Source organism: Orbicella faveolata, unplaced genomic scaffold, assembly GCF_042242905.1.
Source record: "Orbicella faveolata isolate gen_17 unplaced genomic scaffold, um_ofav_v1 contig_34, whole genome shotgun sequence".
Classification (NCBI taxonomy): domain Eukaryota; kingdom Metazoa; phylum Cnidaria; class Anthozoa; order Scleractinia; family Merulinidae; genus Orbicella; species Orbicella faveolata.
The window spans coordinates 10128585-10156413 of NW_028301563.1; the positions used below are offsets into that span (position 1 = coordinate 10128585).

A 27829-nucleotide genomic window follows, 5' to 3' on the forward strand; every position below is an offset into this window, starting at 1 on the left:
CTGCCTTCACCCTTTTAGCTCGTGGGAAAACATTTCCTTTGATAGTATCTCCAAACTTGGCATATATGCTTATTTTAGCCTGAATACATGTTATTGTAGGTCTAGGCTGAGATATGGAACACATTAAAATTTTTATTTGCTTTAATGCGTGCTCCACCTTGAAAAACATTTCACTGGAAAAAACATTTCTTGACTGGTATTAAAACGCATGTTTGGACATGTTTTCAAAGATCTCAAAGCGTACTCGGATACGAATTCAATATCTATAAAGCCTTATATTTATAAAACGTGCCAACTTCAGCATGAACCATTAGGAAAAAAAAAGCAACATAGATATTAATTTCAAAGACGTGATCACGTTTCCAATCTTGTGTGGAAAACTGTCTAACGGGAAGTCAAAGTGACCGCAATTTCCATAAAGAAAAGCTAAGACCAATATGTATATCGTAGTAAATAGAATGTTTTATTCCTAATGATGCACAAATTTGGAAAATTAAACGTACTCCTTACAGTAACTTAGGCTATTTAGCGGGTATGAAAATATTTTTAACGTCTGTTTGACTACGTCAGTAGATCATTCAATATAAACACATTTAAAAATGGAAACCGCATTTAATATTTAATATGTAAAATAACGATGACTAAATTTTCAGTGAAGCTACAAAAACCAACATGGTCTGTTTGCAAAATATTGCAGTTTTAGGAATTTTAGAGTAGGTGTAATTTCATGCTGCAAAATAAAAGCCGATCGCCATCTGGGGAGGAAGTCAAATTAAAACATCTTTATATCCACTACGTCATAATATTTAATTATCTTCCTTAGCTTTCTAGTGAGCTTTCCAAAATACACAACATATTAAGAAATACGTCAAAACAATACCCCAGAGCACGCACTTAATTCAGAGCTGTGTGACATTTGAATTGTAAATTCGAAATACAAGTGTATTTTTTTGTTTGAAGAAAGATAAAATTGTTATCTTAGTTAACATGTGGCATTTCAAATTTACCCAACCTAGCGGAACCCTTTCAAGAGTGGCTCGGTTCGTTTGGCAAAGTTAAAACTGAATCGTGTCGGATAAATTTCAAGAAACTAGCTGCTATGGAGTTGTTTGACTACTTTTCAACTTCCTGCACAACAACCTACCAAAATAATAAAAATTTCCCTTAGCATAAAGTGCTAGTAAAAAACCGACGTAAGTAGTATAGGGGAGCGGTTTGAGACCCAACCAATCAGAGCGCGTTATTTGGGACACGTGACGCGTCTGGACCAATCAGCGTGCAGGATTTTCGGCTCAGGTCAGCGGTTGCACTAATGCTTTTTAGCGAGGTCTGGGGCGAGCTCGGTCAAAAGGTGGCCGCGCGGGGTTGGACGCGAGGACGTGAGGGGCTGGGGAGCGGAAGTGACGACAGACCACGTGATCCTATTTTCAAATTTTATTGTTTACAATCCAGATTGTGTCCAGGTTAATCCGCTGGTGTAGGGTGCGTCTGGGTAGTATTCGGGTGACCAAAATCGTGTTATACGAATGTTCGTGACGGTGACTTCGTTTCTGTCAAAAGCGTACCTTCGTCCTTCCCGTTCGTAGTCGGCAATGTGAGTGAAGTGTTCTCGGTGCACGACTTCTTGCAGGCAGGGATACACGGCGCCGGGAATGAGTTTGTTGACCAATCGGTAAAAGGTTTTTCTAACTTCTTGGGTGGGTTCGTTGGGGGTGTTGACGGAGGCGTGAATGAACATGGGGTTTCTACCATCGGGCGAAGTGGAGATGAACCAATCCAGTTGGACCCAGAAGATGTACCAAACAAGAGGATCAATGGGAAAAGGTAGAGTGTCCCAGGAGCTGGTCCCTTCTTGGTGAAGGGTGTGAGCCGTGGCGCTGGCTCGTGCGTCACTGATGGCATTTCGGGCGCGTTCCAAAGGCGTGAGACCTACGAGTTCGTGAGGTGGCACCCAAATCGGGTGATTGTCGGGACTGACATTCAACTGTTCGTTGGCTCGGAGATCGTCATCGTCATCTACGCTGATAGTGTCGTTACTATCCTCGGGGCAGGGGCGTCGACAATGACCGCATTGGAAGCTTCGTTCGTTGGCCTTTTGGAAGCAGCGTTTGTGCAAGAATTTTCCGCAACAGGACATGACGCGACAACGTGTGACGGATTGGATATCTAATTCCAATAAACAGATGAAACAGACGTCTTTGAACGGAGAGAGTTCGGGTCCCATACCTTGCAATCGTAGACTTTGTCGGGAAGCCATGATGATTACAGCATGTGCTCTGGCTCGCTTCTTTTAAATAGGAGCCGGTCATGTGATTTTTTTATGGACCCGGTAGAGGGGGATGGGGGTATCCCCCCTCTGGTGACGTCATGAGAAAGAAGGGTGTTGATTGGTGGAGGTGTGGATTAAAAGAGGAGGGCGCGCGATGCTTGGCTTTGTTTCAAAATGCCGATTACGCGAGGTTTCCTCACGATTGTGGCGGAGGTAGACATGACGTTGGAGCAGCTAAGTGACGAGTGGGAACGCGTGCAATCCAAGAGGCGACGCGCTAGGAGCCAGGACGCACAGGAATTGTTAAAGAGAAAGTCGCGGTTGATCTTGAGAGTTATCATGAGATTGCAGAAGAGTCGAGGGGAATTGATACGGATTGATGAAGAGTATGGGAACAGTGTGGAGAGACAGAGAGCCAAAGAAAAAATGGAAGTGCGGCTGTCGGAAATGGACAAATTATTTGAGTACTTCAGTCAATTTTGAAAGAGACAATTTGTATAAAAACTTTTTTATTGAACAATGTTTGTGAACCAAAACCAGAAAGCGTGACATTCTGTGACTGGACAATGATGGATGCTCTCATCTTGATGAAATCCGCAACTAGGTAATAAACGTTCATTTGAAATGATGTGTCTGAGTTTGTCGTATTTGGGACAACCCAATGTTTCTAGATCTATCGAGGGAATGTTCAGTGTCTTTAACAAATGTTTTTCCACGTGTCCTCCCTTGTACCCCACCACGGTTCTCTGCCCTTGTTTGTACCTGGCGTAGAGGCTCAGGATCAGGTCTTTGAGTTCTTCGGGTTTGCGGTAGTATTCAGCCTTGAGGGGTTGATAGCTCAATCCGTGGATCTTCTTTATCACGAAATTCACGGTTCGTTTGTCTTTGTCGCTCAACTCTTTGTAAGGGATGGGGATGCTGAAAGCGTGTCTTCCATGCTCTCGGTTCCAAGCGTAATAACCCAGTTCTCTGACTTGAAAGGTCTTGTTGACGAAAAAACCTTCTAAATCCAAAATGAAGCAAAGTTTGTGCTGTAACCCTTCCATGTTTGAAACTGAATGACTGAGTTTTTTATGCACTGTCTCTTATAGGTGGAGGCAAACCTCTTCGTTCCAGGTACAAACGTTCTTTGGGGGTGAATTCGTCGTAGAGGTACTGGTCGTGAAATCGTTGGGGCGTGTTCTCTCGGAGTAGTCGGTCTAGGCTGGACTTGGTCCGCGGGCTCAAATCATTGGAAGGGAAGACTGTCCTTTCGAAGTGTCCCGTAGTATCCCAGTTCCCTTCAAAGGGACCCAGAGCTTCTGCAGTGGGTTAAAGGGAGTGGGGTTCCAACCAAACTTTCCGTCCCTCTTCTAACCAGAATCTGACCTTGCTTTGGGGGTATTCATCGGCCCATTGAAAGAGGTCGCATTGGCGCCTGGCACACCTGAAGTAAAACTTGCCCGGGTTCTTTTCTGATTTGGACATGCTCATGATGAGAGGTCTTTGGCAATAGCATTTCATTTTTTCCACGGGTAGTTGGACATAGTAGTCGTTCAGCATACGTTGGCCGGAAGTCACATAACATTGGATGTTGTCAACGCCTGCGCAGACAAAACATTCGGGCACAGGGCATTTGTAATAGGACCAACGTCCGTAGGACGTGGTGGACTCCCGCTTCTTTAATTCTTGCTTGGGGTGTCTAGGGCAAGGAAGAGTGTGGGGTGGTGAAGGGTTCCTGTAGTTCCATTCTTGTTTCATACCTTCGAGGAAAGCATCGGGATCGAATTCGTTTGGCTTGTCTTCTTTGACTTCCCAGAAGGTGTGTATAGCGGGGAGTTTGTCTGCGTCGGAGAAACAGAGGACAAGTTATTTGCTTTTTCTAACCGCTCGAGTATACGCCTACGTCTAGGACCGAAAGGGCGTCGTTGGTGTTGAAGTTTGAGGATGAGTTTTTGTTCTTGTCGTTTTAAAGCGAAGTCACTGTTTCTTAAGGGATAATCGTCTTCACAGGTTAATGCTAGTTCTTGAATGGAGTAGTGAGTTTTATCCTGAATGAGTTTGACTGTGACTTTAGCATGGAAATGAACTCGTTTACCTGGTTCCTGTTTGAGTTTCTTGTTCTTCTTCTTTTTGTCCGTTTTCTTTCTCTTCTTGGTACTAAGGGGATATTTGGCGGGCGAATGTGGATTGAGACTATAATCTACCAAACCTTTACCCTCCTCCTGGTCTGGTAACCTATAGCGCGTGGGGGATTCCTCTGGACTGGTTGGTGGTGGCTCCATTTGATTCCGATGACTAATCACGACTGATTGGAGATCAAAGGCTGTCCTTGTATTTATAGGGTTCTATCTCAACCAATCAAGAGTCAGTACTTTTCCATGACGTGGTCAGTACTTTTACATCACGACGGTGATTTTACTTGATCGACAGTTCTGTGTGTATAAAAACGCGCTTGGCTGTTGGGAGTTCCCTTGACACGATGGATTGCAGCGAAGAGACACCCCTGGTTGAAGACAAGACCACCTTGAAGAGAAGGAGGAAAACCAAACCACCTACCAAGCAGCCAATCCCTGTTGTGAAGATGGAGGTGGAAGAGAAGACAGAAGAGAAGAAAGAAGAACCTGATGCTTTGCTTTTGTTGATCAAAAAAACCATTGATACCATCATGTTGGAGGAAGCCGTTGAAATAGGTACCAAGATGGATAAGTACCGAGGCGTTTTGTCTGGAGGTATTTTGAAAGTGGCCGACAAGATGGATGCCGCGGGAAGTCGCGTCAAGTTGCCTAAGCTGGTGGATGGTTTGCGAACAGGGTGGAAAGAGTGGAAGACCAGTGGCGACGAGAAAGCGACCCTTGATACCTTCATGAGAGTCATGGACAACGAACATTGGTTCGCATCGTGATTCAGTACTTTTACTTTGAGTGGTGTGTTACACCATCAACCAATGAGCGTCTGACGTTTTTTACTATAAAACATTGCGTTGTAGTTCTTTACTCATTTGATTCGAGATGTTGACCGTGTTGTACAGTAACAGCAACGAGATCGTTGAATTGATCGAATCAGCGTGCGGCTTTCAGGTGTCGCCTTTGGGTTGCATCGATGAAGACGAAGGGGTACATGATATGTTGGTGTTTGACATTTTGTTTTACGGCAAACCCGAACACGAGTGGACCATTCCTGAACTCCTCCGTAGACGCCCTGAATGGGGATGGCAGATTCTCCCTTTACTGAAAACTCAAGGGCTTCGAACCTTTCTATTCACCATCGAATGGTACTCCATGGTCTACATCAAGGAATTGGATGTCATCCGTTTTGTGCCAGCCATTGTTCCGCCGGTCCGAATGAAGAACCGATTCTGTTTGATGGCCACGTCTTGTTTGACCTTCATGATGAGACAGAAGATCAAGAAGATGGTGGAGCCCCTGACCTATGCCCGAGATATCTCTGTGAGACTGAGCGACAAACTGAAGCGCCCGATTTCATTGGGGACTCCCGCTTATTTCAGGGAACTGACTGAAAAGATGGAGGACTTGCTGGTGGAACTGATGACGGAAAGAGACCTTGTAAATAGTTTGAATCACTGTTTTATGAACGAGGATGACTAAATGGTGTAGTGGTTAGCGCGTTGGACTCATAACCCAAAGGTCCCAGGTTCGAATCATGGTTTAGTCCTTTTTGTATAAAACACAGTGATGTGAAAATAAAAAATTCATTGTTTGTCAGCATGGCTAGTGCGTGGTATAGTCTGTGCGAGCGCTGCGAGCTTTTATATACCCAGTATGAAAGGAACGATCCCATTCCCTCGTTGATGGCGTTTGACCCTGAACAGGTGTTTTTTGGAGACGCATGTCGAAGAGAACGTCTGGCGTTTCGTGGTCTTCATATTGTGGTTGAAATGACAACCCCTGTCAATCCAGTGGTACTCCATCATAAGACGAGAACACCCCGAGCTGATTAGACAAGCGCTGTGCCGATTGTCTACATTATGAGTAAGAAAAAGAAGAAGGTGGATCGGTACGCCAATTTGGTGCGGGCCTACGAGGATCCCAGTGTCCAGGGAAGTCTGGGTGGCGTGACGCGTTTCGCCAAAGCCCGAGGCTTACCCATTGGACCGGTACGCCAGCGGTTGGAAGCCAGTTTGGGCTACACGCTTCAGAAACCCACACGCCGTCGTTTTCGTACGGTACCGGTCATGGTCTACGGTATCGACGAACAATGGGTGGCGGATCTCATCGAAGTGGGTAACATTGCCAAATCGAATCGAGGGTACAAGTACCTGTTGACGGTGTTGGACGTGTTGTCCAAGTACGCTTGGGTGGAACCGGTCAAGTCCAAGACTGGTAAGGACGTGACAGCCGCCTTCGAGAAAATTTTGAAACGCAGTGGTGGTAGGATCCCTCGCAAGTTGCAAACCGACGACGGGAAAGAATTTTACAACAGGACCTTTCAAGCCTTTATGACGCGAAAAGACATTCGGCATTTTTCCACCAGCGGCGACACCAAAGCCAGTGTGATCGAACGATTCAATCGCACGTTGAAGAAACGCATGTACCGATATTTTACGATCAAGAACACGCTCAGTTATTTACCCGTCTTGAAGGATTTGGTGTTGGGATACAACCGTTCCTACCACCGCAGTATAAAGATGGCACCCGAGAAAGTCGACCCGGGGAACGAAGAGCAGGTCTGGAAGACGCTGTACGCGGATCGACTGCAAGCCAAACGCGTGCCACCCGAATTGAAAGTGGGGGATCGGGAACGATTGAATAAGAAATATCGCCTGTTCAAGAAAGGGTATTTACCCGGTTGGACCGAAGAGGTGTTTGTGGTGGCTCGTGTGGTGCCGGGTGTGATTCCTACTTATAAGATCAAGGAGTGGGACGGAACGCCATTGAGTGGCACGTTTTACGCCCAGGATTTACAGAAAGTGACGGTGAAGAGCGACGATCTGTTTCGCGTGGAAAAGATTGTCAAACGTAAAGGGAATAAAGTCTTGGTTCGGTGGAAAGGGTGGCCAAACAAATACGACACGTGGATTGAGAAGGGTGCCTTGGTCAAGGCGAGATGAAAGAGTTTTACGTCCAATTGATCAGCAGTTCCAGTACCACGGAATTCCCCTCCAATCAAGCCAACAGTTTCAAGAACCGTTTGCCTTACCAGATCCAATTGAAAGAGGAAGGATGGAAAGTGGGTTTGAGCAGTATTTCTTACCCACCCCCACCTTTACGACGTTTTCAATACTTGACTCACCGACCCCACCTCTTCGAAGACAATGACATCCTGATACAATTTAAATGGAGCATGGAAACACAAACACAGAGTTCCCACGGTAGCTGGTTTCCGAGACCCTACCGTAACAATTTTACTGTCAAGGGGTCTGATCTGCACGAGGACCGAGTCAAAGTCACGAGTGGGAAATCGCTCATGCGATACATAGTGGCTCGTTACCAAGATCGTCTGACGCACTTCCTGGAAAATGAAAAAGAAAGTCTACGCGCTCCCGACGGTAAGAAGTACTACGCTGTGTTTCGTTGGGAAGGGAATTCCTTAATCATTGACAACAGCGATACCTTCATCAATGAAATTCCTGGTGACAGGACTAGATTGCGTCCCAAAATATGGTTTGGTCCTGAATTGGTCAAGAAACTCAAGTGGGTGGAAAAGACTGAAATTGACGATTACAAATTGAGTCATCACGTGATTAAATTCTTCAAAGACGATGTGGTGCCCGCTTTCAAACTCGATTGGAAGGATCAACACAACGCGCATTCCACGAATTTTTGGAACATCACGAGCAGAGGGTCCTTACAGCTCAGTCCCTACTGCAATTGGCGCTTTGACTATCTGGATGAGCTCTACGATCAGCACTATGGTGGTGACGTGACCATCAGTGAGCAGATTCGACCACCCCTGTATGTCTATTGCAACGTGGCACAAAGTACCGTGATGGGGAATCAAGTCACCGATCTCTTGAGAGAAGTGCCGCACGATCCGAACAGGATGACCTTTGAACCCAACCACATCCAATATCTACCAGTGCGCAGCGACGTGTTTGACATTATCGAGACGCAAGTGGCGGAGAACGACGGAGCGTTGGTGAAATTTCCTGAGGGAGTGACGACGGTCACCTTGCATTTTAAACATGACGGATTTTTACGTGAGTCTACCGAGCCACAGTAGCAAGACCGAGTATCCCGAGAACAAATCCAATCATTTCAAGATTCGTCTCCCTCATCCTTTGAAAATGGAAGGGGCCAATTGGAAAGTGGGTCTCAGCAGTATCTCGTTACCAGACCCCAAGAGTCAGGTCCCTCCTTTGTTGCAAGGGGATGAGGTGATGTTTGAAGGCTATTGGTATGTGAGAGACACTGTACAACTGAGCAACCGACACAATATCGATGGAGGTGATTTCAAGCCCGAACACCTTCGCGCGGACGATTTGTCGAATCTGACGGGGGTGGAATTCATGAAGACCGTAAAGACTTTTTTTGACACCACCGTGATAGAGAAGAGGCTTCGAGCGGGTTACCTCTTCTCGGATCCAACAACCCATAAAAGCAATCTTTTGAATTTCCGATTCGAAGGTGACGATTTTGTCTTCGATAACACGGATATCAACAGGAGGCTCCACAATGGTCATTCTTACCCGCAATTCTATGTCAACCTGGAACTGGGTATTGACATGGGATGGTTCAAGAAGAATGGTGACAAGGTGGAGATTGGTCCCAATTTGTCCATGGAACTGAACACCAAAGAACTGAAAGTGCCAGCAGCCATTGACATCAGCCCCACCACGGGTGAACCCTATTGGGAATTGCATGGAAACGGCAAGAGATTTAAATTGACCACCACCCTTAACTGGCGGTTCATCAACCTCAACACCTCGTTCAAGAACGTGACGGGTTCCACCTCGCGTTCGTTGATGGTTTATTCCGATGTGGGGACCAGTGGGGTAGTGGGGAATCAAGTCACGGATCTGTTGCGAGAAGTGAATTACCAACGAGAAGGCAAAGGCTTCCAGTATTTTGAACCCCTCCATGTTCAATATATTCCGGTACGCAAAGACTACATCGACATTATCGAGACACAAGTCGCGGAGACCACTGGGGAATTGACTAAATTCGGAGCAGGCAATACCATCGTCACGCTACACTTTAAACAAGAATGAGAGGCGGTGTTTTGACGCGTTTCAAACCCGACGGTCAAATGGGACGAGGTTTCTTGCGAGACTTTTCGGGATCCAGTTTACGAGAAGGATGGCAAGGTTTAAAAAAGGGTGGACCCATGGGATTACCCAACATTGCAGGTGGTATTCGAGGCGTGAAGGCTGGTGGGAGACGAGCCATTAAACGTAAAGCTTTGAGCGAAATCAATCGAGCTGCCAAACGCAAGTTGGACGACATTTTTGGAAAATGAATATGAATCCGATTTATTCGAGACGCGTTCGACGCATTCCTCCTATCGTCAGTGAGTTAACGCGAGGCAGAAGACTACAAAAGGGAGGCGCCTTCTTACCCCACCGCAGACGAGGTCTAGACCCCACTTGGGTACGGAGTGCTCTCAAGAGAAGACATCGACGAGGACCTAAACGACGACGATGACGGACATTGTCCCTCTCCCTGGTTCGGCGGGGGTCAAGAACCCCATGTTGAATTTGTTTCGGGTACCGCCCACGGATCTGAGTATCTCGAGTTATCGGATGGTACCCGTTCATCCTTTCACCACAGGCATCAACCCCATCGATTTTCAGATCGATCCTCAAGAAGATTACATCGATTTGTCTCGCAGTTACTTCGAACTGGAATGGAAATTGCAGAAAGCAGCAGGTGGTGATGCCGTGGCCGCCGAAAACACTTTTTTGGTCAACAACATTGCACACTCCCTCTTCAAACAGATCAGTGTGCGACTCAATGGTACGCTCATCAGTCCTCAGACGGACACGTACCATTACAAAGCATACATTGAAACCTTACTGAATTTTGACAGAGACGATGGAGACACCATCTTGAGACCTCAAGGCTGGTTCAATCAGGTTGATGTACCCGACACTTTGACAGCCAATGAACTGAACCTGGCACATGCCGATTTCAGAGCACTGACCCCGGATAGACAAGACCTGGTGCGTGAACTCAGAGCCCAAGCCGTTGGCACTGATAGTCAGACGCGCGTTTACAGCTTCGTCCCCCACATTGAAGTGTTTCACCTCAGCAAACTCTTGATACCCAATGTGCAGATTGGGATTCAGATGTACTTCAATTCACCGGATGTGTGGAGTTGGAAAATGCAAGGTGCTGTGGCCTTCCGTATGGATTCACGAGACATTAAAGTGAAATTGTATCTTTGCCAAGTCAGACTCAACCCCTCTGTTTACCGAGAATTGATGAATGATATGGGTAGTGGAAGAAACGTAGTGAGCTATCCCACGGTCAGAAGCGAGATAAGGACCTACAACATCACGCAAAACGAGTTACACTATGAAATCACCAACCCGTTTCAGAACCGGTTACCCAACATGCTAGTGGTGGGATTGGTGGCTTCCACAGCCTTCAACGGTGCCGCCGACGAGTATCCCTTCACCTTCCAGCAATTTAATCTGACCAGCATCAAACAATTGGTGAGAGGAGAAGCCTATCCCTACGAAGTCTTGGAATTGCTCCATACCAATGGAAGCAGAGACATGAGAGGCTATAGACAATTTCTACAAGCCACGGGAAGTTTGTGCAAGAGTAAAGGAAACATGGTGAGAGCCAAAGATTGGGGACGAGGGAAAGGATGCACGCTGTTTGTATTTGAGAACGCCGCCAACGGTTGCCTCAACAGTCCAGTGTTGAACCCCAAGCTGAGCGGTGAGTTGCGGTTGGTGTTCGACTTTGGAGCCGATCAGGGTGCTAACGTCACGGCCATCCTCTACGCCGAATTTGAAAATCTCTTAGAGATCAATAGCAACAAGACCGTGCAATACGACGTGTACCAAGTGTAATGGAAAAAGTCAGTTTGAACAATGTGCAGTTGGACGTGTTGGCTAGGAGTCAACCCAGTTTGAAACCCTATTTTTACGGTACGGTGCCTTGCGATCGTTTACCCGAGAAACCCCACAAGAAGGGACCCATGGGTTACATTGTCAACACGGACCCTCAAGGCCAACCGGGTCGGCATTGGATTGCGCTATGGACGTGTCAGGACGCTTGCGAAATCATGGACAGTTACGCCCTGCCCTTAGACACCTACCTGACCACGGAACCTTTACAGAGGTGGTTGGAACAACATTGGAGGTTCAACGTCCACAACGGCAAGAGTCTGCAATCGCTGTACAGTCAGAGTTGCGGCGATTACGCGTTGATGTTTTTGATCGATCGATCCAAAGGACATGATATGAACACGTTTCTACGTCGTTTCAGTCCACACGATTATGTACAAAATGATCATAAAGTGGGACAAATGTTAAAAAAATTGATACACAAAGAGCTGAATTGGGAGCAAGTCTGCCGATGTGATTACGAGCAAGACACTTGTACCTCTCGTTGCGGTGTAAGACATTTATTGTAATAAAAAAAATGTGAAGTCAAGGTGTCAAGACAAGTGCGTGTTAACTCCCGCGCCCAGGAAAGGGAATCCTGTCTATCCGGACCTCACGCTTTTCCATAAGGGACCCAGACGGTTTATATATGAAACGCACTCCTTTTGTCTCATCCATATGGGACTCGACCATGGAACGACGTCAAGCCTTTCGATTCAACACGCCTTCCAGCATGATGGTGGTGGGTCCGTCGGGATCGGGGAAAACGGTGTTCACCACCCAATTATTGATGGACAATCTCGAACTGTTCGAGACCCCACCCAAACGCATTTATTACTGTTACGGTTCCTGGCAAGACGGATTCAAACCCATGAAAGAGTATGGAGTGAAATTCCATCACGGCATTCCAGATTCGGATCTCTTACCCATCTGGTTTCCCAAGGGTGGCTTACTGGTGATGGACGATTTGATGGAAGAAGGAGGGAACGACAAACGGGTCTTGGATCTCTTCACCAAAGATTCCCACCATCGCAACATTACGGTGATCTATTTATCGCAAGACATGTTTCCACCCGGTAAATTTTCCAAGAGCATCTCTAGAAATGCCCATTACATCGTGGGATTCAAGAACCCTCGAGATCAACTGGGGATGCGAAATTTATTGTTACAAGCCTTTCCGTCGCGATGGCAGGATGTGCAAGAGACCTTTCGAAAGGTGACTGACCGTCCGTTTGGGTATCTCTTGTTGGATTTACATCCCAAAAGCCGCGACGATGAGCGGATTCTCAGTCATCTACTAAAAGAAGAGGGCTGCATGCGAATGCATCAGTTGAAGTGAAGATGCTGCGCAGTGAAGTCGAGTGGTTCCCGCGATTCCTAGCGATTTGCGAATCGCAATTGAAATACATGCATGAGCGCAATGTCGAGTGCGAACCCATGAGACAAATCTTACAGTGCAGCGGTAAACGCGACGTGCAAGCTGTTTTAAACGCATATAACCAAGAGAATTTCACCGATCACATTCAATATAAACTGCTGTTGGCACAAAGACTGGTGGCTCGAGAAAAGAAATACACCGACCTTCTACAATGAGCACCTCTCCAGCTGGCGTGGGCACCTCACCCAGTCTCATGGCTCAAGCCTTGCCTTCCCCTCTTTCACCGCTGGAAGACATCGACTTGGCCTACGCTTACAACGACGACTTTTTGAGTCAGTACATTCAAAGTTTGAGTCCGGGCGTGGGTACGTCCACTAGGTCACCCTTAAGGAATACACCCCCCGCTGGGGCAGGCACCGCAGGACCCGTGGCTACCAGTACGCCACGACGCAGTCCCACAGGGAGTGTAGCAGGCGTCGGGGCGAGTCCTCCCCCAGCCCGAGCGGGTCCTTCGGGTCTAGACACGCGTCGAGACGTACCCGGTCGAGCTCCTACACCGCCTGGACGAGGGTACCTGGCTAGCACAACCACAGGTAGAGCCACCGTGGGATACAAGACACCAGCCGGACGAGGTCGAGGTGGCAAGCAACCCAGACGGGGTCGAGGTGGGAAGCAACCCAGACGGGGTCGAGGTAGAGGTGGTAGAGGTGGTAGAGGTGGCAGAGGTGGCAGAGGTGGTAGAGCCGGTGCAGGAGGCGGTGGTGGTGGAGACGATGATGATGACGACGACGATGATGAAAGCAGTGCCGTTTCCACCCCCAGATCACGTATGGATCAAGACAGTTTACAACGTCAATTGCAAATGTTGTTGAACGATCAACGACAAACGGCTCGAGGACGACGTATAGCCGGTATCACCACCACCAACACCATCACGACCACCTACAAAGACGGAGGAAGACCTCAAGTGACTCGCAATTCGAGCAGTGTTTCGAACTGAATAGCCATGACCATCGATGTGAGTTTACTCAACGGGGCTTACAGAAACAGTGTGGAAGAGTAATCCCTGTCGCGATTGGATGGATTGTACAAATATTATCATCGACAATGGTGGTATCGTAAACAAATGTTTTACCATTTCAAAACGTGGTTCTGTTTTCTCAATGGACTGGCTTTACTCATGATGGCCTTGAGCATGATCATCGGCGTGCTTTGGGAACAACATGTCGTGGTGGCCATATTGACCGCTTTAGGCACCTTGGTCAAGGGTTGGAATGATTTCAAGAATTTTTCCATGAAGATGGACATGAGTCGTTTTGCATTCACCACGCATGAAAAGACCTTGATCGAATTGAGAACCTACGTGCGCGGCTTTCCCTTGGACGAGTTCGAAGGCTTCCTCGTCAAATTGCAAACCATGGATGATACCATCACCGATTTGACCCAACCCATCAAGGACGCCTACGTCAAACGGTACGACCTGAAATTTCGTTATATTCCTTACCAAAAAGAGCATAAATTAGACGACCCAAATCCATGAGGGTTCATTGTTCACCATGAAACAGAAGGGAGGTAACCTACCAGCGTCCCTGCTCACCACTGCAGGGCTCGCGCTCATGATGAGAAGACGACGTCGAAAGAAGAAACAGAAGGGTGGTGTCCTGCCTTTGGCTGCGCTTGTGCCAGCTGGCATTGCCCTGGGTAAAGCCGTGGGCTTGGGGGTGGCTTCCGGAGCAGCCAGTTACGGCGCCAAACGAGCCTTGCAAGCAGTCACCAAGAAGAAGCGAAAGAAACGACAAAGTGGAGGGAACATCTTTGCCAGTGCGGCCAAAATGGGTTACACCTTGGGTAAACGCAAGGATTACCAACGCATGGGTTTGACCGGCGCGGCTCAAAGTACCTATCGCCATCGCAAAAAACCTTGGCTCTATAAAAAGCGATGAGTCAAAACCTGAAGTCATTCGATACCATGAATGTATAATTGGAAGTACTCTACCAACACGTCATGGATCTTCAGTTTCGAGGGCATAGATATTTGGACGATGTCAGAGACAGGTTAGAAAAACGTTACGGAAAATCGGGTAAAAAGATGCCTCAACCGAGTGCATCTCAGTTCAAGAAAAACCAACCACAGAAAAACCAACCACCGAAAAGACGGATTGCTCTTCAACCGGCTCCAATGGCTGTCCTTGACACCGGTGAATTACCGGCTACCGTGACCACGCGCAGGAAACGCAAGAGAGCTCCCACCCTTTCAGCCAAAGAAGATAGGAAAAGAAGAATGAAAAAGAGGCATTGGTATGAAGACAAGTTCGGAGATGTAAGTAAATTCGCCAAGACACCTCGAAAGAAAGCCAAGAGTCGTGCCAAGAAAAAACCCATCTGTTTCAATCGTAGAACCACCCTCTTGAGTTTATTGAAACGCATCCCAGCTGTCAAGGCACCCTTGGCCAAGATGATAAAAGCTGGGTCTTGACTCCACACCATTCAAAACGATGGCAAGACGTCGACGTAAGCTCTCCAGGCTCTCAATGCGCAAGATACTGCAACGAGGTGGCGACATCTTCAGAGCAGCTGGTCCTATAGGTGGTTTAGTCAAGTTGTTTGACAAGCAGGTTCAAAAGCACAGACCCAAGTTGGAACGCGCCATTCGGAAAATACCCTTTCAATCTACCCTCAAACCCGTCAAGAAAAAACGCAAGACCCCGTTCCGTGTTCCAGCGGGTGTCAAAGTGGTGGAGTCGATTCAGGGCATAAAAGACTTTACCCCTTCCTACCGACTCAGAAAGAGACGATGAATCGATTACGGCGACAACGCCCGTTCTTGACCAGCATTCTCCAAGAAGCCAATCGTTTCAAACGTCAAGAGATGTTGGAACACGCCAACGCCGACCAGATCAACGCGGTCAGTGAAATGGTCTTGACTCTGTTGAAAAGGAGAATTCCCGTAGAGCCTCAGACCCTTAGAAAACTTCAACGCCATAAGAACGTGTTGCGCGAAGTGGGGAAGCGCAGAAATTCACTGAAGAGGAGGCGACAACATCTGTTGGCTCAGACAGGGAGTGGATTCTGGCGAGGTTTGAATGAGTGTTACGAACATGTCGGGTCGAGACGCTGACGGTTACCCAGTGCAGGGCATCGACGTGGTGCCTGAACGCGTGAGCGAGAATCGAAAACTAGCCGAGATCAAAGACAACATGACCAAGCTCATTGGATTGTTACATGAAGCCAATCGCAGAGAAGAACAACTCAAGCTCGTTCAAGAGCGTCAGCATCGAAAATACAGAGCTCTCGAACAGGAATATTTGGCTTTAAAATACGGTCACGGGTGTGACGATTACATACGAGTCCAAGACGACGTGGAAGACGTGATCATTCCCTGCCAGACCTGTGCCAAACCCAACGAGACCATCCAGAGTCTGCAATTGAAATTGGAAAAAGCCCGTCAAGAAGCAAGTTACTGGCAAGACTGTTTTGAAACCGCGTTGCAGTATGACGGAAGAGGTCATGATGGTGCCGGTCAGTGAATTCGAACGTTTGCAAGATTACTACAAAGGACAGATTTCCCAAAGCGCCCTGTTGAACAAAGCAGGACGATTGGCAGCCGAAAAACAATTGATCTTGGGGAATCCCACCATTCCTGACGGCATCGCTGTCAAAATGGTCAAACCCTTGGCGCGTGAACAGACTCGATTGACCAAACGGATTCGGACAGGTGGTGTCCCACAGGCCGGCGTGGGTGGTCCTGCACCGGATGAAGAAGCCCTGGACACTCCCTTGGAAAACTTGTTGAAACAAGTCATTAAAGGTCAAACCCCCGCCAGGATCAAGCAAGAAGTGTTCACACCCGCGGGTCCGTCGGGGATCAAACCCCGTCGACTCTTACCCGAAACACCCAAGACCGTGAAAAAGCCTGCCTCCAGTGCTCAGCCGAGTCGCATACCGCGATCCATATCCAGCGGTAAAAAGCCTAAATCGGGTGGTTTGAAACAAAGCGTGTTGAGCGGAGCCAAGAAAGGCTTTTTAAAGAGCATCGGTCTGGATCCTAAATCAATTGACACCGACGACGAAGAGGGTGGTTACAGTCCCAAGAAAGTCGCCAAGAAACGCAAGAAGCGCAAACCCACAGCGGCCGAACGCTTGAAGCCTTGGGAAGAGTGGAAAAACCCCAGTAAACGACGTCTCAGCTATGGCAAGAACTAGAGCCAACAAGACCAGGACTCGCAAAAAGCAACGCGGTTACGGTTTAGACATTCAGAAACTGTTGGGCAAGACGGGTATCGAATTTCATTGGCCGGGCTATCAGTACATGGGACCGGGCACCAAACTGAAAAAACGACTGGCACGAGGAGATCCTGGGATCAATCGTTTGGACCGGCTCGCCAAACAACACGACATTGATTACAGTCGGGCAAAGAATCTGCAGGACAAGTGGAAGGCCGACACCAAGATGATCAAGGCCATTGACAGGTTACCCGGTAGGAAGACCATGACGGAAAGGGTGGTGAAACGAATCATGCAAGCCAAGAAACGTTTGAAACTGTAACTTTATTGAATCATGTTGAATTAAAAGATACATGTGTTTTGACTTATGGTTTCTTCTTCTTTTCGGCACGATAATGAACCATCCTGAAATTATTATAGATCCCCTTCTCCTTGCGCTCGTAAAAATAACTGCGGTTGGCAAGGGCCACTATGTTGGAAGTACGCTCTTTCCCAAACATAGAGGCAAAGCCTTGACACTCTGGGCAGTGGGGGCAGCGGCAGGTCTTAACCAGACAAGACCGTCTGACCACCTCCCCATTCTGTATGGCACACTCCAGCAAGTGATCCAAAAAGTGGTGGAAGGCATCCCCTTTCTGATCCCTCTCCACGCGCAGATCATAGCGGGAACGCATCTCCGAGAGGTTGTTGTAGGTCAGACCCAGGGACAAGCGAGCAGCCACATCCTCCCACTCGCAGAACACGCTTTTCTCCAGAGGCACCCAAAAGGCCAGACCCGTCAAAAAGACGCGATGACTGACGTGGCGTAGGGCGTTCAACCGGGGCACGTTAGCAGCCACGCGTAGCCAATGGATCTCCTTCTGGGTCATAGGAATGCGCGAGACCACCTGATGTTTCAAGAAACACAGATCGATGCGATCCATGTCCTTCTCAGTGAAGTGATCCTTCTGAACTATGTGGTTATGAGCGCAGGTCTCAATGCGACATTTGGGACACACCAACCGTCCCCCCTCGGGTGGTCTCACCAGGCAGGAGTTGTGCACCCCCTCTTTACAACATTCCAACATGAATAGCTTTTCACCGTCTTTCATCTCGGAACTGGAACACACCACACATTGGATCGAATGATCCACAGGATTAAAGGCAGCCATTTTTTTCTGCAAAAAAACATTTTAATAACCATTTAAAGACCTTTTACAAGTGGGACATGTGTCCATTCCCCTAGTGGGAAGACGCCCTATCAAAGAAACGATTTAATGTAATGACAGCGCTTGATGGCCACATCCAATTCAAAGGCTAAAAATGCACTTCTCTCACGACCTTCTACATTCACGTGTTTCCCAAACCATCTCCTACATCCATGCGGGCATGGAACGAGTAAAGGTTTGCTGTACACCCAACCTAGTCCCCATGTTGATTTCAAAACATGAAACTGTCTAATCTCCTTACATAGTTCCTTTCTCGTACGACTTCTATCCTCATCCAAATATTCTTGCCTTATTTTCAAATTCATGATTTTCAAAGTAATATGCCAGGGTAATATGTCCCAATAGCTGTCAACGTCTTGACTTAATTTCACTTTGGTCTTGACATCCATTCGCTAAGGAAAAAAGAGGGTCAAATTTCGTTTGACTTCATGCAAGTACACTTGTTGCAAACAATTACCCACCAATACTGAACGACCGTTATAATAGGCAAACACTTTTTCGTGATAGATAAAGTCAGAGGTGACACACCCATCCTTCCAATTCACTCCATTACAAATACGACACCGAAAAGGTTGACATCGCACGTGTCCTAGGTCCCATTCACGTTTGACGCGATGATAGGTTCGAATCATTTCACACAACTCTTTTTGTCGGTCCGACACCCTGTCCAATCGTTCCTGTCGCAACCTCAAATCGAGAATGTACGATTGAATTTCGGGTGGTAAATAATCCCATTGGCTTGTCATTCTAGAACAAAAACAAAATAACCTCTCTCATTCAATATGTTACGCCTGGCAACCGTCAGGTTACTTGCTGCCTGTTTCAAAGAGTAACCTAACAACACCCTATGTTCGCGATAATGTCCATACACTCTCGCATGAAAAGCCAAACATAAATGACAATAGTGAGGCTCACACCTCAAATGTCCTATACTCCATTTATCTTTCAAATAATGGTATAATCTCATTTCTTCGCATAATCCCTTTCGTGGCGCCGTCAAGACATCCATTCGTTCCTGTTTATGTTTTAAGTCCACAATGTAACATTGTATTTCAGGTGGAAGACGATCCCAATGACTGATCATAGCTAAAAAACAAACGTTTATAGCCTTTAAGAGCACGGTTCACATTCATTCGCAACTCTTTCAAATGCATCTCACTCAAAAAGCCCAACTGCTCTTCTGCGAACAAACACTCAATGTCACGCAGCACCGCATCGATAAAACGAGACAGATTCCGCAAGCCATTGTATAATAAACTCGCGCCATTTTCTTTCTCACGCTCCTTCCACTCATTCACCCACCGCGCCAAAGTAGTCATCTTTCGATTACATCGATTCAAGGTATCCATTGTTAACTCACCTATTTCTTTAAATGGTAGCAAACTTCAATCACCACAATACCAATCACAGTCAGTGCAAATAGGTCCACCTCCAAAGTAAGCTTCGCCAACGGTATACTCACTTCAAGCTTCATCAGTTGAATCACCACCGTCAAGGTGCCTCATTTTTATACACGCGGAATTAAGACACGTTACGTGACGTCACCAGAGGGGGGATGGGGGGTATCCCCCACTCCTACGTCATTAAAAAAAGGCGGGAACCACCACCCTATAGAAAGGTGGATCCCTCCCACTCATGCTTCGATGGTCTAGTGGTTAAGACGTCGCGTTGTGGCCGCGAAGACTCAGGTTCAATTCCTGGTCGGGGCACGTGTTGAAAAAGTACTTTTTTACTATTGGTTGACTCACACCATTAAAACCAATGAGACTTTACTCCTCCCATCAGTCTCATCATGTTTCGCTTCCCGAGAGATGATTTCGACCTGGATGACGAACAAGACAACGCCCTCCTAGCCCAACATTTGGATGACATTGAACAAGGTTTTGATTTTCTCTTAACGCCTCACTTGGATCGACGCGTTCGCCATTTAGGCGTCAGACATCGAAATTATGTGGGACGGTTAATGCAGCGCGGTGGTGCTGCACCTCTCTCCACCAACCAAAGACAAATCCTACCGCGTCAAATCGAACGAGCCCTCCAACGCGCCATACGAGACCAAATCATCCAAGATCCCGAAGTCGATCGCAACGATCACTTTCTCATCAACATCAATTCCAACCGATTGAGACACTCTTATCACTTAGCTCGCATGCGTGTCCGAGAATGGATGAACAATGATCTCAGAGCCCAAGAAATCATGCAACAAATTTCCAAGATGTTAAACTCCAACGAACAGTTCCGATTGGATGACACCTTCTCGTTACACATTTCACATATCCGAGATCCCGGACGAGGTAGTGGGAAACAGCGACTTCGCAAAGCCAGCTTAGCCCTCGACAAGCTACTCGATGTCAAAACGTGCATCATCCAAATCAACAACAACGATGAACTCTGTTGCGCACGAGCCCTGGTCACCATGCAAGCCTACTGCGACCTAGGCAGTCGACATCCCCACTACGTCAACCTACGGCGAGGTAAACCCGCTCAAGCCAGAAAGGCCAAGGCACTCCATCAAGCTGCGGGTGTCCCCGAAGGACCTTGTGGCATCACCGAACTCCACACCTTCCAGTGCCATCTCACCGATTATCAGATCGTGGTGCTTTCCCTGGATCATAATTATCAAATCATTTTCAAAGGTCCGCCACGCGAGAAACAACTCATCCTCATCAAAGTGTGTGAACATTACCACGGCTATAATTCCATTTCCGCCTTCTTAGGACAAAATAACTTTTGCATCGAGTGTGAGAAAAGCTACCAGACCAATGACATCCATCATCATCCCTGCCACGGTAAGAAATGTCCCGCCTGCTGTCAAACCCAGTGTGAAGATCATCGTCGCGCCAGCGATACCACACACACCTGCCCTCGTTGTCACCGTACTTTCTTCGGAGAACAGTGCTTGGCCAATCATCACACTTACTCCAAGACCGACGGCACCAAAGCCAACACCGCCAAAAAAATCAAAAATGTCTGCAGTTCCCTACGCAAGTGTCCTCGGTGCAACAGATTACTCAGACCTCGCGAAATGGAAACGCGTCACGTGTGTGGCACCGCCGAATGTCCCTCTTGCAAGGAGTATCACAATCTCTACCGTCACCAATGCTTCATTCAGAATCCCACCAAGTTAGAAGAAAAGCGAACATTACTGAAATCCAGAAAACGCAAAGCGGACGGTTCGCAGAGCGTACACACCAAAGACCATCTCTTCGTCTACTGGGACAGCGAAACCATGCAAGACACGGGTGTCCACGTCCCCAACCTAGTGTGCGCTGCCACCTCCAACTGCGAGGAACTCTTTCATTTTGAAGGCACCACCTGCATTCGAGATTTCCTGGATTGGCTGAGAGCTTTAGCACAGGATTGTACCCTCACCGTCCTAGCCCACAATTCCCAAGGGTTCGATTCTTACTTGATACTGAATGAACTCTACCAACAATACGTCGTGCCCGAACAAGTGGTCAACGGCGCCAAGATTATGTCTTTGTCCATCAATGCAGGAGACATTGTTTTCAAAGATTCTCTCTGCTTCTTTCAAATGCCACTGGCCAATTTTCCCAAAGCCTTCGGACTGGTTGAACAAAAGAAAGGTTTCTTCCCACACTTCTTTAACACCCCCGACCATCAGGATTACGTGGGACCTCTACCCGACAAAGAACATTACGACCCCCAAGGCATGTCCACCGAACGCGCGCAAAAGTTCGAACGCTGGTATGCCCAACAACTCGCCGAGCCCGACTTGATCTTCGATTTCCAAGCAGAACTCGTGGCCTACTGCGAATCCGACGTACTGCTACTCAAAGGGGCCTGCGAAGTGTTCTGCCAAGAATTCGAAGCCATTAGCGGCTTCAATCCTCTCCAACGCTGTCTCACCATCGCCTCCGCCTGCAATCTCTTCTACCGCACCAAACACATGCCAGAACGTACCATCGCTTCGGAACCCATCAGTGGATGGCATAGACAAGGCAAACTGCATTCCCTCGCGTCCCTGGAATGGTTGACCTACATGAACCGACAACCCGATCGCCACATTCGACACGCCCTTAACGGAGGGGAACACGTGATTCTACGCGGAGACAAAACCTTCTTCGTGGATGGGTATGACGACGCCACTCGTACTGTGTATGAATTTCACGGTTGCTTCTGGCACGGGTGTCCCAAGTGTTACCCAGACCGCGACCGCACGCGTCACAAAATGTGCGACCAGACCATGCGTGATGTTTACGAAGCCACTAAACTCAAAGAAGCGAGTCTCTTGGCTGCGGGCTACCATGTCGTGGTCATGTGGCAATGCGAATGGGAACAACTCAAGCAAGAGGATGAATACCTGCGGAGCCTGGTCCAATCCTTTGACCTGGTCTCCCGACTCAAACCCAGAGACGCGTTCTACGGCGGACGCACCAATGCCATCAAACTTTACCATCAAGTGGAACAAGGAGAAACGGTGCAGTACCTGGATTTCACCTCCCTCTACCCCTGGACTAACAAAAACTGTCCCTACCCTGTGGGTCATCCTGCCATCATCAGTCAACCCGAAGGTACCGACATCTCCAGTTACTTCGGTCTGGTCAAATGCAAGATCCTACCACCCTTTGGGTTGTATCATCCCGTCTTACCCCACCGTAGTGGGGGTAAACTCACCTTTCCACTGTGTGGAACGTGCGTGGAAACCGAGCAACCCAAACCGCTGACCGAACGTAGTCATCGCTGCGTCCACAACGAGCAAGAGCGATGTCTGGTGGGTACGTGGCCCACTCCCGAGTTGCAAGAAGCCCTTCATCAAGGGTACGTGATCCAATACGTCTACGAAATTTGGCACCTCCCGCGCAATTCCAACGACTTGTTCTCTTCCTACGTGAACACCTTTCTCAAGATCAAGCAAGAAGCCAGCGACTGGCCCGATTGGGTGGGTGACGATGCGACCAAACGCCAGCAGTACCTTGACGACTACCTGACCAAAGAAGGCATTGAACTCGAGGTCGACCAAATTCAAAAAAATCCCGGTCGGCGGTCTCTGGCCAAAATGATGCTCAACAGCTTCTGGGGCAAGTACGGGCAACAAGGGAACAAGAGTCAAGTCGAAGCCATTTCGTCCCCCGCCAGGCTTCATGCCCTCCTGACCGATGACAGTCAGGAAATTCAAACCCTTCGTGTCATGAACGATGAGATGATCGAATTGGTCTACAAACACGTCCAAGATGAAGAAGCCGTTCAAGTCAACATCAACATTTTCATGGCCTGCTTCACCACCTGCTGGGCCAGACTCAAACTCTACCGAGAAGGACTCAGTCGACTCCAACCCCAACAAGCCCTGTACTTCGACACAGACTCCATCATCTTCTCGCATCGAGAAGGGCAACCCATGCCACCCTTAGGCGATCATCTCGGCCAATTCACCAGCGAATTGAAACCAGGTACTCACATCGTGGAGTTTGCAGCCGCTGGCCCCAAGAATTACGGTTACCAAACCAACGATGGTAAAGTCGAATGCAAGGTACGCGGTTTCACCCTCAACACACGTGGGCAAGCCCAATTGAACTTTGACCTGTTAAAAGAAAACGTCATCCACGAAGTCACCGAACCCCGCGAAGAATCACGGGAAATCAGCGTACACAATCCACACAAGATTAAACGCAATGTTCAAACCAAAACATTAGAAACGGTCGAAGAAACCAAACGATACAAAGTCGTCTTCGACAAACGCGTCGTGGATCCCGACACTTTCCTCTCGTATCCTTACGGATACACCCGAGCCCACATCGACGATACCGACATGGACAATGTCAATCATTTACTAGAATTGTAAACAATAAAATTTGAAAATAGGATCACGTGGTCTGTCGTCACTTCCGCTCCCCAGCCCCTCACGTCCTCGCGTCCAACCCCGCGCGGCCACCTTTTGACCGAGCTCGCCCCAGACCTCGCTAAAAAGCATTAGTGCAACCGCTGACCTGAGCCGAAAATCCTGCACGCTGATTGGTCCAGACGCGTCACGTGTCCCAAATAACGCGCTCTGATTGGTTGGGTCTCAAACCGCTCCCCTATACTACTGACGTATCATTAAATATTCAAACAACACACGACTAAAATGTTTTTATCTTGGTATTATTTCTAATATATCTCTAAGTTAGTCGTCGTTGGTTGTAAACAAATTGCATTTCGGTTTTATTCCATTGGTCAACGGAATGGCATTTTGCACGCGGGATGTTCCGTCCTTGTTCCTTATCTTCCTCGTTGGCTCATTTTCTACGGCAGGTAAAGTGAGTTGCGTCGAAGTTGTAATTGGTCAGTTTTTCTAGGTTTTATAAGTCCCAAGAACATACAACAGTATTCTTCCTTCGGAAGATGCTGCAAGTCTGACCACGAGCGGACGTGTTGGGCAAAAACAATATTCTTAAATTATGCAGAGTGATTATAAATTATAAATATTATTGACTTTTGAATCTATTATCGTTAAAAGCTAACTTTTCATTCGACGCCAATAGAAAAGTATGAAATTAGCATTAGAGTGTTGAAAACCCTTCGTAAAACATGCTTTGTGAAGCGTGGCGAGATAAAAATTTCATAACTCTCTTTCAAATTTGCCAAACGCGCAAACTTTTCTAACATATTTGTCTCCATACATTTTCGCATTTAGCAGTTGGGAGAAAGTGCGTGCATATCAGCAGCCATATTTCACTTATTGTAGTCATCTTCTTAAAAGCTTTTAACCAGAATGCTTACTTAATAAATATTTCGAACATGTGGAGAAAATTAGTGCTGATCGCTATTGACACTTGAAGATTTAACGATAACCCTCGATAAAAAAGTACAAATCGCAGCTCCTCGTGTAGAGAACAAAGTTGATCGATAATCTAACGATCAAGGATGAGCCGATCTCTAAGTTTTTCCGAAGGTTTAATCTTTTCATTTTACAAGTTCTTCAACTTTCAGGAAGGATAAAACTTCTCTACTGGAGCAGGTGCTTTATTTTCCGTGTAGATGTTAACATAATGTTTTTGAGTAAAACGTTTTTCTTTTTTTTCCACATAATTACGGGATTATAGCTACCGACATGCAGTCGATTCCATTTCTCTGGAAAGCTTCTTCCTTGAATTGAACGCTTCAACTTTCGGACCGAGAAAACTTCTCTTCTGGAACAGCTACGTTATTTTCCGTATATATGTAAACATTAATTTTTGAGTAAACGTTTTTTCGATAATTGCAGGATTAGCTTAGGTCAGTGAACGAACAAAATTGTGTAGTGTTGTACATATATCGCGCGATTTTTATATCTTTTTTCATATTAAAGCTCAACGAACTTTTTTTATAGCATACTTGTCTCGCACTGTTCATAAAGCGGAAATAAAACGTCTTCTTTGGAAGAATAGTTAGTTAACTTGAGTAACATGCACGGTGGTGGGCGGACAAAAGACATCTGTTGGGTAATTAATCCTTCTAAGAACTGCTCTTTAGTAAATTTGTTTGCGCATTTTAATATGTTTCTTTAACAACCCTTTGGGCGAGTCTTCCTTAAATAGAAATATAATCTCTTTTAATAATGACGATGAACTGTGAGAACAAACACTGGTCGCATAATGATCACAATTTTTTCAATCTTGATAACATGTTTAGCTAAACTAATAGTTCTTTATAATCTTTATCTTTCTCGTTCTTTGCTTGTTGAAGACTCTAAACGATTTTTGGGAACAAAGAATCAGTCATTAGCATGGGACAAGGGATAATTTTGGATTATTTTAAGGGAACAAGTGCTGTCTGGGAACTATCAGCATAAACTTGATATTTTGAGGCAAAATTCAAAAATGCAAAGGTTTTAGACATCCGGAGAAAGTGTAAGCTTTGACCAGGAAGTCTTTTGCCATGGGCTTGATAGATGTCTTAGCGCCTATTTTTCAATCACATTTAACTTGCTATGGTATTCAAAATCTAGAACTTCTCATTGCAGCAAAGGATACTTTCAGGGAAAAAATGTAGGAGCGAAATCATGTGTGAAGAAAAAAAACGGAAAAAAATCATTAACAAGGGATGCATAGATGATATTACACGGTGGCGAGAAGATATGAATTTTATGTTCGAGTGGCAAGAACAATATCTCACGAGTGAGCGCAGCGAACGGGTGAGATATTGTTCTTGCCACGAAAACACAGAATTCATATCTTCGGGCTAACGTGTAATGTTCTTTTTATTATATCGACATACTGATGACGGCGTTTTTAAAGGTTTTCCGAAGATTTTCGATCACTTTCCGAAGATTTCCGAACATTCTCCAAAACCTCTCCGAAGGTCACATGAACGTTGCCGAACATTCTCCGAAGATTTTCGAAGATTGCCAAAGATTGCCGAAGACTTCGAGGAAGACCTGGAGATGTTTCGATCGTACACCAACGAATTTAAGTACAATTTAAGAGACAAATTTAATATGAGTGAAATCATCGATATCTTCACTACTGAGGATATGGAAAATACGTCACTCGAGTCCCGGATGTAGTTTCGTATGAATTTTACGAGTGGTATATTTTCTAGTAAAACACTCGTGTCTATATAATAAAATCTTGATAGACCATCCTGTTCACAATAATAACGTTCAAACAAGTGAGAGTATACCAATAAAGAATCTTAATGCGAGACTAAATAGCGGGAATCAGAAACTCAATCATCGTTGCACTTGGTCTAAGAAAGAATCATATTTCTTACAAGGAGAACCGGAATTTTAGAAATTTATTTTCTTCTTCTATCCAAGGTGTAACTGCAAAAAAATCTCTTCTATAATCGCTTGAGGACAGTGAATTAGCTCAACTTTGTGGGTTATTTCGAACTTAAACTAGAATGGCTCTCCTTCAAATATATTCAGCCAACCTACATGTAGGCAAAAAAATATACATCAATAATTAATTGAATAACCGTATTCTATTTCTTTATCAAAAATGCGCAATTAGAATGGGAAGTTTACATGTACTGAATAATCTGTCAAGCGAAGACGTAACATGATTGGTTTTTTCTGAGCGTTGTTTTAACTGTGAGCCAAATAATGCCATCTTTCATTAGTCGCTGTTAGCTTTTGTTGGAGCTTAATTCGACCAGACTTCACTGGTGCTTAGACAGCACTAGTGCTTATTCAATACTGTATTGACTTGTATCTGGGACTTATTAAGTGGAGACGTCCGCCGCAGATTAAGAATGAGTTTTTCTCCGCTTTTCGTTCTCGTGTCATGGATTTCAGTAATCCCTTGTCCAACTCGGGCGCAGGGTGAGTTCGAAAAATTTCCTTTTTACCTGCTTTTTATTTTATAGATGCTATCCTTATTCAGGTTTCTTCAGTTGGGCTAAAGATGGCTAATTGATAATTTGTGAAACGAATCTATGGTCGGAAATTATACCGAATTTCTACGAATTAGCATCACATCCTTTCCATTCTGACTTACGCAGAGTCGGCGCCAAATCTCTCCATGCTGTATTAATATTGTCAAGTGGCGGACACGTCAAGAGAATAAAGAAAATTAGGCGTAGAATCCATTGATATTGTCACAATATTCTGTCCAATTTTGAAAATTAAGTGGTATCTAAACAGGCCTATCTACTTCTGGTCGTGATCAAGAGTTAGTCTGAAGTCTTCCGTTTGAATCGGGGGCCATCACATTCGCTGATGATCTCCAGTTAGCCGTAGATTTAGAAGCGATGTGATTAAATGCTACAAGCATTTGTGTTCATAACCATTTCATTCTGGGAAATTACCCACTGTCGGCATAAACAGCGAG

At 46.4% G+C, this 27829-nt stretch overlaps 4 protein-coding genes across 4 annotated transcripts; all 4 read left to right on the forward strand.

The window, feature by feature from the left end:
* Positions 1–9775: 9775 nt before the first annotated feature.
* LOC149104725 (uncharacterized protein F54H12.2-like) lies at positions 9776–11458 on the forward strand. Its single transcript, XM_089270856.1, has one exon. The coding sequence runs from the start codon at positions 9849–9851 to the stop codon at positions 11229–11231; it is 1383 nt and encodes a 460-aa protein (XP_089126982.1). The 5' UTR covers positions 9776–9848; the 3' UTR covers positions 11232–11458.
* Positions 11459–11842: 384 nt separating this feature from the next.
* LOC149104726 (uncharacterized) lies at positions 11843–13687 on the forward strand. Its single transcript, XM_089271050.1, has 2 exons — positions 11843–12535; positions 12810–13687. The coding sequence occupies exons 1-2, from the start codon at positions 11917–11919 to the stop codon at positions 13643–13645; spliced, it is 1455 nt and encodes a 484-aa protein (XP_089127176.1). The 5' UTR covers positions 11843–11916; the 3' UTR covers positions 13646–13687.
* A 2200-nt stretch (positions 13688–15887) lies between these two features.
* Positions 15888–16848, forward strand: LOC149104727 (uncharacterized). The gene has a single exon (XM_089271335.1). The coding sequence runs from the start codon at positions 16138–16140 to the stop codon at positions 16846–16848; it is 711 nt and encodes a 236-aa protein (XP_089127461.1). The 5' UTR covers positions 15888–16137.
* Positions 16849–23046: 6198 nt separating this feature from the next.
* Positions 23047–23880, forward strand: LOC149104728 (uncharacterized). Its single transcript, XM_089271019.1, has one exon. The coding sequence runs from the start codon at positions 23098–23100 to the stop codon at positions 23878–23880; it is 783 nt and encodes a 260-aa protein (XP_089127145.1). The 5' UTR covers positions 23047–23097.
* Positions 23881–27829: the final 3949 nt, after the last annotated feature.